Source organism: Balaenoptera ricei, chromosome 9, assembly GCF_028023285.1.
Source record: "Balaenoptera ricei isolate mBalRic1 chromosome 9, mBalRic1.hap2, whole genome shotgun sequence".
Lineage (NCBI taxonomy): Eukaryota > Metazoa > Chordata > Mammalia > Artiodactyla > Balaenopteridae > Balaenoptera > Balaenoptera ricei.
In genome coordinates this window covers 50,056,538-50,068,906 of record NC_082647.1, presented here as the reverse complement: position 1 = coordinate 50,068,906, position 12,369 = coordinate 50,056,538, and the positions used below count along the sequence as shown (strand labels likewise).

At 38.1% G+C, this 12,369-nt stretch overlaps 1 protein-coding gene across 3 annotated transcripts in view; it reads right to left on the bottom strand.

Annotated features, from left to right (window-relative positions):
• Positions 1 to 12,369, bottom strand: part of SKAP2 (src kinase associated phosphoprotein 2) — a 307,658-nt gene that overhangs the window by 188,144 nt on the left and 107,145 nt on the right. For all 3 annotated transcript variants that reach the window (XM_059933743.1, XM_059933742.1, XM_059933745.1), the window contains one exon: positions 2,105 to 2,165. In XM_059933743.1, coding sequence (XP_059789726.1) covers positions 2,105 to 2,165 — 61 coding nt within the window. The remainder of the gene's footprint in view (positions 1 to 2,104; positions 2,166 to 12,369) is intronic.

Here is a 12,369-nt window from a genome sequence, read left to right as displayed (position 1 = left end):
AGACCACTTTTATTAGGAGCTCAAGTACCACATTTCCAGAAATATGAAGAATGGCAGCAAGGAAAAAAGCCTTTAGAGTTTAAATTACAACCACATCTAATGAACTCAGAGGTGTTTTTCACTTACTAGGGTATTGCTTTTTAACTCCTATAGCTTAAATGAACCTAGTGATCATAACAGTAAATATGGGTTCCAAAGGTATCCCAAGAGGTATCATTAGTCACATATTACATCCTTTTCTAATTTGTACACTTTCCATGTTTCAGGGTTTCACAGGACTGCTGAAACCTCCAGAATTTCATGTTTCCCTCAGCAGTCTACAATAACCCTTAGTCTGAATGACATGTATTATTTCCTCAGCAAACATGTGATGTGGGAAGCTTAGTAAAAGATTTATTATAAGAAACGGCTCAATGTTTTATTTCCTCCCTTAATTGAATACATTATTGCTCTGTGTTTAGAAATGCTGTGTTGATGTATTACACCTCAGAACAACCACGCACATGCCTTCTGCAGCAGGAAGGTTTATTAGACTACAAATCAGGATACAAATGTTGGAGGGAAAGCTATGGATGCTAAGTCGCATTACATTACAGCACATTTTAAATCTATAAATCATGATGGTCCAGCAGGTTTTTACTTTCAAAAATTAGATATTGGTACTCATGAAAATGAAGGAACTAGAAGCCCTCTCTTTCATCACATGTATATGATAAGTAAAGTGATAAGCTGCTACGGTGGTAGTTATGTCCCTGCAGATGGGAAAAAGGACGACGTAACTTGAAAAGAAAAATCTCACCTTCTTATTCTTTAGTACTAGTGTACAAGACCCATATTTAAAGTCAGCACTCTGAAGCAAATAAGCAGATAAATCTTCTGGGAGTGTAAATGATCACATCTTTATTGATCTATTTCACAAATGTAGATTTCCATCCATTTATTCAAAGAGCATTTATTGAGTACCTGTTACTTACTAGATGATACTGTGTTCTAGGGTTTTATTAAAATGAGACCCACTTGTATTATTCTGATGCAAGATGAGCTGTTGAATTTTCCTTTCCTTCTCCAACTATTTCAAGTTCAGGCCTAATAATGGACAAATTGTCTCCGGGAAGTTTACAAGAATATACCAACTACTTCATTGGTCAAAAAGGATTAACAGATGAAGCTTGGCTGGTGCAACTGAGAGGACTGCTTTCCTGAAAGATGATGTGATTTTCTTCCATTAGATTCTCAAATATATAACTCAATTGTATCAATCTTAAATAAATAAAATCCAGGATGTTCACACCTTCAAGAGGGATTAGTGTCCTGCAGATCTATTGATCTTCTGCACTCATCTTAATGCATCCGGGGGAACATTAACAACACTTTGTTCTGATCTACTTGCCTGTCATCCAAGGCTCTCCCAGCTCTCTACAAATATATTTGCACTTTATTCATCATGCTTATTCTACAGATAAAGACCTAAAATTACTGGCATTTACAACTGGGAGGCTTAAGATTTTTAAAAATTAGATTAGCTATGCCTTTTAAGTAGGGTGTAGATTTTCAAGACAAAGTGGTCTTCTCTTTTCCTGAAAATATTCAGAAAACAGTCTGCCTTTGATTGGGTAGCTCCAGCAAGGGCAATGATTCAAGAAACCACTGTAAAAATACATGTCACCAGGAGAAGGAAAACATTTTTCTTCCTATTAAGCAGAGTCAAACAGGTAATTTTTATTAACTATATATCATATTTGTATGACAATTAAGTTGCATGGCACCATCACATACACTGTCTCATTTGCCATAGGAAGGAGGAGTATATACTCACTCATTCCTCAAATATTTCATGAACGCCTACTAGGTGCCAGGCAGCTTACTCTGTACTAAGGACACGAAGGTAAATAAGACTTACTCTCAGCAAGCTAACTTTCTAGTTGAAGAGTAAGATGTAAGCCATTAGATCATTCTAACATGTTGTAATGCAGGCATGATGAAGTACTGAGGCAACATGGGGTTGCTCAGATGACTGGTATTGAAGCCTCATTTTACAGAAAAGGAAACTGTTCAGCTGGCTGCCCTGCTGAAGCTGGACTCAAGATGCAACATCAACTCTTACCTGAATTTCCAGCTTGTTGGCCAAGCCAACAGATTCTCGACTTGACGGCTCCCACAATGCCCTGAGCCAATTAAAAAAAAAAAACAATAAATAAATCTCTATCCACCCAGAAAAAAAAAAAAAAAAGTATAGGGTAGTTTTAACAATTAAGTAAAAAACTGTATTAAAATTCTTAGTACAATGTCAGCCCACAGTAAGAACTCCATAAATGTTATTACTGAATAGATAGCAGAGAGTACAGTTAGGACCATGGACTCTGTCAAACTTTTTGGCTTGGATCCTAGCTCTAATAATTCTTAGTTGTGTGGCTTTGGGAGAGTAATATGATCAAGCTAAGTCTCAGATTCCCCAGGACTAAGATGGTAATACCAATTGCAACCATTTCCTAGAGTTGCTATTGTGAGAATTAATTTGACATACATATTCAAAAAACATTATCCATGGTAAAGAACAAAGCTGGGAGGAAGTCTGAAAACTTTTTGTTTTTCTTGGCCATGCCACGCAGGTTGTGGGATCCTCGTTCCCCGACCAGGGATGGAAGCCAGGCCCTCAGCAGTGAAAACTCAAGAGTCTTAACCACTGGATCGCCAGGGAATTCCCTGAAAACTTTAAATAACACCAAACTTTAGTTGACTTCTCATAAAATAGAGATACTGTAGCCTGAAGAGTGAGATGCCCTTAATTTTCACTATGGGGAAGACAGCCTGCTGCGAAGAGTTCAAGGTAGGAGAAGACCAACAAGGTTTTTTGGCATCTTGGAGAATAGGGGGAAACTGGCCCAAAAGGAGTGGGCCCAAAAGTGAGGAAGATCATGGAAACCGGTGGGGGTGGGGGAGTGGGGCTCGGACAGGGTTGGAGTGAACAATGGCTTTGAGAAGAGAGGAGGGATATGTCATCCACACATGTTGTACTTTCTCTAGCACTAGGTGAGAGATAATCTTTCCAATACATCTGATCCACATTTTGCTTAATGGAGGGGTTATTTTTGTTAAATAATTCCTAAAATGTTATGAGTAGAACTTAACTAAGTAAGAGTATCCAAAATAGTCCAATAATGACATCTGAAGATGTTTGGTAGAAACATATGCTCTTCTCCCTCACAGTGAAATAGTTGGACCTGAAATTGAGGCAGCTATTGCTCCATATTACATTTTATGATACTGAGAGGGTTTTCATATTTACTATTTTTCATTCATTTTTTTGAATGAGTGATTTAAACGTTCTTTCTGTACATAATGGGATAGGTAGTGGCTGAAAACAGAGTCCATATATGGTCCTAAAAGTGAACATGACCTAAGAACATTACTAATAAGAGCAGTAGTAATATAACTAAGAGAGAATTCCATTGTCTCCTCAGCAGTGGCTACTATGATAAACCCCCAAAACACCTGACTATGTTGTTTTTTAAATATGTCTTCTTTTGGTCACTAAGCAATAAAGAAACATAGATCTGGGGTTGAAAGAGGAGTTCAAATAATTTAATCCAACCCCCTCATTTTAGAGTTGACAAAACTAAGGCCTTTAAACACTTATTGACTTGACAGTATTTAACAGCCAGATATAGTAAGGGCATTTCTGTCTTAATTCAGAAACAAGAGAACAATGATACTTGCAAACTGTTATTGAACATTCACAATGGGTCAAGCACTAGTTGTTTCACAGGATTATTTCTTTCCTCCCTCACAACAACCCTGTAAGAAAAGTTCTACTGCAAGAAATTCCTATTGTAAGAAAAGTCCCCATTTTGCCAAGAAGGAAACATAAGCCTTAGAGATGTTATTTAACTCACCCTAGATCACACAGATAAAAGAGACAGAAATTAATAAAAATCCTAGGTCTGCATGAAATCAAAGCCCAAGCCCCTAATTACTAACATTGCCTGTGGTGACACAGTGGAAAGGATGCTTGGGCTCTAGTGCCAACTTTATTAATAACTTGAAACAGTGCTAGAAAGTCACCATCTTTCTGGTTCTCAATTTCCTAATACTAGAAAGAGGCATCATTGCTGTCCTGTTCGTCGCACAAGATAATTGTGTGAGTAAGATGAGATAATAGAGTTATTTTTTAAGTATTTTACAAATGTAAGGAGGTATCTAAAACTGGAGAATAAAACAGTGGTGTACAAAGAGACATTTCTCTTTCTACAAGCAAAAACTATAGGTTAAAAATATACAAACAGCTCATACAACTCAACAACAAAAAAACAAACAACCCAATCAAAAAATGTGCAGAAGACCCAAAGAGACATTTCTCCAAAGAAGAACTACAGAGGGCCAATAGGCACATGAAAAGATGCTCAACATCACTAATTATTAGAGAAATGCAAATCAAAACCACAATGAGGTATCACCTCACACCGGTCAGAATGGCCATCATTAAAAAGTCTACAAATAACAAATGCTGGAGAGGGCGTGGAGAAAAGGAAACCCTCTTGCACCGTTGGTGGGAATGTAAATGGATACAGCCACTATGGAGAACAGTATGGAGGTTCCTTAAAAAACTAAAAATAGAACGACCATATGACCCAGCAGTCCCACTCCTGGGCATATAGCCAGACAAAACTATAACTCAAAAAGATACATGCACACCTATATTTATAGCAGCACTATTCACAATTGCCAAGACATGGAAACAGCTAGTCACAATGCAACTAGAGATTATTATGCTAAGTGAAATAAGTCAGAGAGAGAAAGACAAGTACCATATGATATCGTTTATATGTGGAATCTAAAATATGACACAAATGAACCTATCTATGAAACAGAGACAGACTCACGGACATAGAGAACAGACTTGTGGTTGCCAAGGGGGTGGAGGGTGGGAGAGGAATGGATTGGGAGTTTGGGATTAGCAGATGCAAACTGGTATATATAGAATGGATAAACAACAAGGTCTTACTATATAGCACAGGGAACTATATTCAGTGTCTTGTGATAAACCATAATAGAAAAGAATATGTAAAGGAATGTATATATATGTATAACTGAGTCACTTTGCTGTACAGCAGTAATTAACACAGCATTGTAAATCACCTATACTTCAATTTAAAAAAAGGGAAAAAAAGAAGTATAGGTTAATAAGAGAAAGTCAATCCATTTGCTTAGTAACATTTTTACTCATGAGTGGGCGTGGAAATATCAGCTGTGACCCCAGAGTAAAAGCTGTTGTCAAGTGAGGACAGGGAGCTTGATTTTCTGGATAACTAAGCTACTTCATGACAGAGTTCAGAATTAGGCCTCAGTTTATCCACAACACAAATAGCTCAAGCTAGCTTCCCTACAGTAGGGTTCCTCAACCTCAGCACTACTGACATTTTGGACTAGATAATCCTTTGTTGTGGGAAGCTGTCCTGTGCAACACAGGATGTTGAGCAGTATCCCTGACCTCTACCCACTCCATGCCAGCGGCACCCCACACCCAAATTTCAACAATCAAAAATGTCTTCAGATAATGACACTACCCCCCACCCCCGCAGTTGAGAACCACTGCACTAGAACATTATTTTAAAGTAACTCCACATTAATGAATGTGAACTGAGGAAATAAAAGAAATAAGCACATTGTTTTAAATACAAAGAAATGACGAAGAGAAGAAAATATGCCGCAAATAGCCAGTTAGCACATTATCAACTTCCAAGGTGAAACCAGTCAGTACGAAATTACAGTGTTGCACAGCAGCAATATTAATAAACAGAGATCCAAGGAGAAAAAAGAGAATAGGAGACACCAACATAAAATAGTGACTTCCATTTTGTGAAAAGGAAGGGTGGTTTTTAAACAAATTTATTAAGGTACAATTAACATACCATACAACTCACTCATTTGAAATGTACAATTCAATGGTTTTTAGTGTATTCATAGAGTTGTACAACCAGCATCATACTCCAATTTTAAAACAGTTTCAGAGAAGGAAGGAGTTTTAACCTGTGATTTAAATGCTGCCAGTTTAATGGGACTCTGTTCTTATACTAGAGATTACCAAAGCCTCTCCCCAGAAGTAAACATCCTAACCAGCAGTCACCAAGTGGCTGATTAAAATGTGAGCATAGTTTACTCTTCGGGTAGATTCCTGTGAAAGAATGTATACATTGCCTCTCCTCTTTTATTACCCTTCTAATAATATTGGTTATGCTGTAGGCCAATTTATTATATTTGAGAATATTTGAAGGAAAAAGTTCTTTAAATTAAAGCTCTTTGTGTATAATTTCTTCTGTACATCATTATCACTAAAATGACTCATAACTATAGTAGCATGTCTAAGCCAGTTCAGATCCTTGGCAGTAATAACACAATTCTTTTAATACCCAAGCTCCAAAACGTAACCCTTAGACAAAGGCATTTATTGTTTGTTCTGTTAGCAGCTGAACCAGTCTTTGCATACTTGGAGGCATAACCATGCAAAATGGAAATTTTTATTCTAAGTTATGTGCTATACTTTGCACACAGAACAAAAGTTGTTTAAGTATATGTGGGGAATTCAAATGTATTTCCTCCCTAAAGAAAGTTAATCTGTAAACAAATGTCTAATTTGAGATTGTATAGAAAAGGTAATGACATCCTTCTGATATGCTGCTCTGTCCTGTTCCCCACTGCACCCCATCCCAACCCCCTCGTTAACAAAACGTTGTCACAGTACTTAAACATGATGGAATAAGAATGTTATTACAACAAAAGATGAAATACTAAGAAATTCCCTCCAAAAGAACAGGTTTATTCCTAAGTCAATAAGCCAGCAAAAACAAGATCATATTTGATCTAGCAAAACCTCCTGTGCTTTTAGATTCTATGAAAAAGGAAAAGGAAAACAGAATTCTTCTATATTCCTTATGTATAACAAGAGCACTCATTAAATGATGTTTATATGTGATGATGACACAGTGTTTAGATTGGTTCATTGCTTGGCATTGGAAGGGCAGTGCCCTCGAGTCTTCCCCCAGTTCAATCTTAAATAAACAACAGCCCTTTTAGTTTTCAATGTACTAACTTGGCTCAAACCATGCCATGAATTACTTTCGTATGAAGGCTGCCACAAAAAAAAATTATTACAGAACACTCCACTGGCAGCTAGAGCCAGTACAAGCTAATGCAAGCATGTTACACATTTTAAAATAAACAGCAGAAAATTGGGTGTGGAAAAATAGTAATCAGGTATGTCCATCTGACCACTATAACTTTAAAACATCTGCAGAGTAAAGCCAGTTTTTGTCAAGGTCAGTTACTATTCAGAAAAAGCTTTTCAGCTTCAACAAAAATATCCAGGAAACAAAATGAGGGCAAAAGTAACATTCAAATTGGTGTGTTTCACTTTATGCCACTTGTAAGAGGCAGGGCTTTCAATCTAATGTGATTCCTAGGTCTTTATCCTTCTTTAGAGGCACTATACTGATAAGTTTGAGGACTTCAGACAAAGAAGATACAGGACTCCCCCACTATCCAAAAGTAGAGCGTTCCTATGAAACCCTTCCTAAGCTCAAATGGTGTAAACTGAAGAAGCAATTACTTTAGGACACATCTTGCTAACAGAGGCACAAAATAAATCAAGATCAAGCACAAATGCGCACAGACACAGCTCGAAGCTATGGCAGCTTGATGATGAGTGTAGTTCCTGGGGAAGGAGCTTGGCGGAGCTGCTCTCACTGATCCGGATGTGTGCTGCCTCTGTAACGGTTCACTGCAAAACAAATGCTGAACGCTAGTTTTGCTTTTTGCCTTTCTTGTAAAAGCAAAAATCCTCTTGGATTTCTTTTGATTAGCAAAAATGCGTGCTCATGTAGGTCTTTCATAAAAGTGAAGTGGTGTAAAGCAAAGTTTCAACAGTGGTGGATACCTGTATTTAGAAAATGAATGATCACCCATATCATCAACATTTCTTTGAGAGCTAATACACCATTATTGGAAGACATCGCTGCCCCACAAGAATGCCTCAGAATACGGAAACTCTTCTATTTATATTAAATTGGGGCACTATGTAAATCAAAACTACAATGAGGTACCACCTCACACTGGTCAGAATGGTCATGATTAAAAAGTCTACAAATAACAAATGCTGGAGAGGGTGTGGAAAAAAGAGAACCCCCCTACACTGTTGGTGTGAATGTAAGTTGGTGCAGCCACTATGGAAAACAGTATGGAGGTTCCTCAAAAAACTAAAAATAGAATTCAAAAAGCTACATGATGGGCGATTGGGATTGACATGTATACAGTGATGTGTATAAAATTGATGACTGATTAAAAAAATAATAATAATTAAATAAATAAATAAATAAATAAAAACAAAAAGATACATGAACCCTTATGTTCATGGCAGCACTATTCACAATAGCCAAGACATGGAAACAACCTAAACGTCCATCAACAGATGAATGGATAAAGAAGATGTGGTACATTTATACAATGTAATACTACTCAGCCATAAAAAAGAATGAAATAATGCCATTTGAAGCAACATGGATGGACTTAAAGATTATCATACTAAGTGAAATCAGACAGAGATAGACAAATACCATATGGTATCACTTATATGTGGAACCTAAAATATGACACGAATGAACTTATCTACAAAACAGAAACATACAGACATAGAAAACATACCTATGGTTACCAAAGGGTGGGGTGGGGGGAGGGACAGAGTGGGAGTTTGAGGTTAGCAGATGCAAACTAGAATATAGAGAGTGGATAAACAACAAGGACCTACTGTATAGCACAGGGAACTATATTCTATTTCCTGTGATAAATCATAATGGAAAAGAATATAAAAAAGAATGTATAGGGACGTCCCTGGCAGTCCAGCAGTTAAGACTCCACGCTTCCACTGCAGGGGGCATGGGTTCGATCCCTGGTCAGGGAACTAAGTTCCCGAATGCCGCACAATGTGGCCCACCCCCCAAAAAAAGAAAAAAAAAAGAATGTATATAGATGTATAGCTGAATCGCTTTACTGTACAGCAGAAATTAACACAACATTGTAAACCAACTATACTTCAATAAAAACCCAAAATAAACTGGGGCATTATGTCTTCAGAAAGCCCTTGTTAAATATACATATGCTGTTCTATAAGGATTAACACCACTTGCTAGATATTTCGTTGAGCCCTCTCAATCTCCATTTTACTCACCTTCTATTTGGGGAGATTAGAGAGCTAATCACATCGCTTCAGAGCACAGACTCTGGAGTCAAAACTTGGCCTGGCCACTTACTAGTTGTGTGACTTTGGTCAGTTTACACTTACATAGTAGCATTTTCCAGGACACTGTGAGACATACCATAAAAAAGACGGACACAGAAATCGAGTTTACTGGAAATGGAAGAACAAAATGATGGGCTGGGGGACGCTAACCAGGGGATGTCCGTGGTCCACAGTTTCTGGGTATTTGTGGCCCTAGGCTAGGAGGGTCGATTTACAGTTTCTCAACCACAAAATAAGGATGATACTCACAGTACCTACTTCAAAGGGCTTTTAGGAGGCTTCAATTAGATAAAGAATATAAAGTGCTCAGCACATGCCTGGCACACAATAAGAGCCTGACAGCTATTTTTTTTCCCTAAGTCCCTATGAGGCTCTGACAGCAGAGAGAGAGAATGAAAAAGGGGTAGGAGGCCACCCAAGGCAGTGGGGTGTGTACTGGCTGAAGAATCCTTTATCCCTAAATTATAGTGAGAAGGAAAAGAACCACATAGGACTCTACAGTGAAGGCACCAGAGCACAAGATTGTCCAGGGATACCCCTCTAGTCTAATGTGGCAAAGTTCTGTGGATCTTTTTGCATTAAGTTTCCAGGAGTACCCACCCCAACCCCATCACCAATCTGGGTGTGCAGTCACTTTTGGATCCACTGGCCATGGGCCAGGTACTGAGCCTTGTTTATGCTATAGCTGTATCTTTTCTGGTAGTAAAACTATTACTTGTATTCAGGTTGTTGGCAGAGATCCTTTGATTTCAGGAAGGTTAGGCCCCTACCTCAGCCACAAGGAATGAGCTGAACTCATCTAAATCACTCATATAACAATCACCTTCTCCTTCTTCAGGGATTGGCCAAAAAGTGAGCACATGATCCAATCCTGGCCAATGAGACATTGTGTAAGTCTGCTAGGGAAGGCTCTTCTCCTAAATAAAAAGACCATACTTCACAAGGAGAAAGTCTCCGCCTATCTACCTTTTTCTGTCCTAAACATTGATGTGGTGGCTAGAGCCACAGCAGCTATATTCTGGTCAGGAAAATGACAAAGAAGTTGGCCCAGAAATCATTAGATCAACACAGTCAACTACCTACCTCCAGACTTCTTGTTAGGTAAGAAATATGAAATCCCATTTGTTTAGGCCTCCACAGATGAGTTTTCTATTTCTTACAGTCAGATGCGTTCTGATACAGTGCTTCCTCTGCTTATTATTTCTTAACTCTGCCTGAACCATCTGAGAGATGAGACCCACTCCAGTTTTCTTACTTGGCTTTATTTGAACAAAGATTTTAATAATCAACCAGAAGAAACTAGTTTCTGTTACTCCAGAAAGGAAAAATCATGTCCTGTAATAAGAATTTTGCATCCAACTGGTTTAAAAGTTGAAAACACAGATTAAGCAAACAGATAAAAACTAGTCTCTTATCTACTTGCTTCTCATGTCTCCTTCTGCAACATTTAGCGTTGAAGAGACAGAAAGGGATGCCACTCCAACATTTTTTTAAAATAGATCTTTATTGGAGTATAATTGCTTCACAATACTGTGTTAGTTTCTGTTGCACAACAAAGTGAATCAGCCATACGCATACACATGTCCCCATATCCCCTGCCTCTTGAGCCTCCCTCCCACCCTCCCTATCCCACCCATCTCGGTCATCGCAAAGTATCGAGCCGATCTCCCTGTGCTATGCTGCTACTTCACACTAGCCAACTATTTTACATTCAGTAGTGTGTATATGTCGATGTTAATCTCACTTCACACCATCTTCGCCCTCCCACCCCATGTCCTCAAGCCCATTTTCTATGTCTACCTCTTTATTCCTGCCCTACAACTAGGTTCATCAGTACCATTTTTTTTTTTTTTAGATTCCATATATATGCATTAGCATACAGTATTTGTTTTTCTCTGACTTACTTCACTCCGTATGACAGACTCTAGGTCCATCCACCTCACTACAGATAACTCAATTTCATTTCTTTTTATGGCTGAGTAATATTCCATTGTATATATATGCCACATCTTCTTTATACATTCATCTGTCGAGGGACTTTTAGGTTGATTCCATGTCCTGGCTATTGTAAATAGTGCTGCAATGAACACTGTGGTACATGTCTCTTTTTGAATTATGGTTTTCTCAGGGTATATGCCCAGTAGTGGGATTGCTGGGTCATGTGGTAGTTCTATTTTTAGTTTTTTAAGGAACCTCCATACTGTTTTCCATAGTGGTTGTATCAATTTACATTCCCACCAACAGTGCAGGAGGGTTCCATGGTACAAGATAGAATGTCCAGAGATAAACCCACGCACATATGGGCACCGAATTTACCACAAAGGAGGCAAGAACATACAATGGAGAAAAGACAGCCTCTTCAATAAGTGGTGCTGGGAAAACTGGACAGCTACGTGTAAAAGAATGAAATTAGAACACTACCTAACACCATACACAAAAATAAACTCCAAATGGATTAAAGACTTAAATGTAAGACCAGACACTATAAAACTCTTAGAGGAAAAACACTCTTTGACATAAACCACAGCAAGATCTTTTTTGACCCACCTCCTAGAGTAACAGAAATTAGAACAAAAATAAACAAATGGGACTTAATTAAACCTAAAAGCTTTTGCACAGCAAAGGAAACCATAAGTAACACAAAAAGACAACCCTCAGAATGCAAGAAAATATTTGCAAATGAAACAACAGACAAAGGATTAATCTCCAAAATATAAACAGCTCATGGAGCTCAATATCAAAAAAAAAAACAATCCAGTTAAAAAATTGGTGGAAGACCTAAATAGACATTTCACCAAGGAAGACATACAGATGGCCAAGAGGCACATGAAAAGATGCTCAACATCACTAATTATTAGAGAAATGCAAATCAAAACTACAATGAGGTATCACCTCACACCGGTCAGAATGGCCATTATCAAAAAATCTAGAAACAATAAATACTGGAAAGGGTGTGGTGAAAAGGGAACACTCCATCATTTTTGACAGAACCACATTTGTGGTACAAAAAGTATGCCGAAATTTTGTAACTGTTTGGGTTCCTTGAACAGGAATGGGATGAGTCACTTGTGTGTCTATGG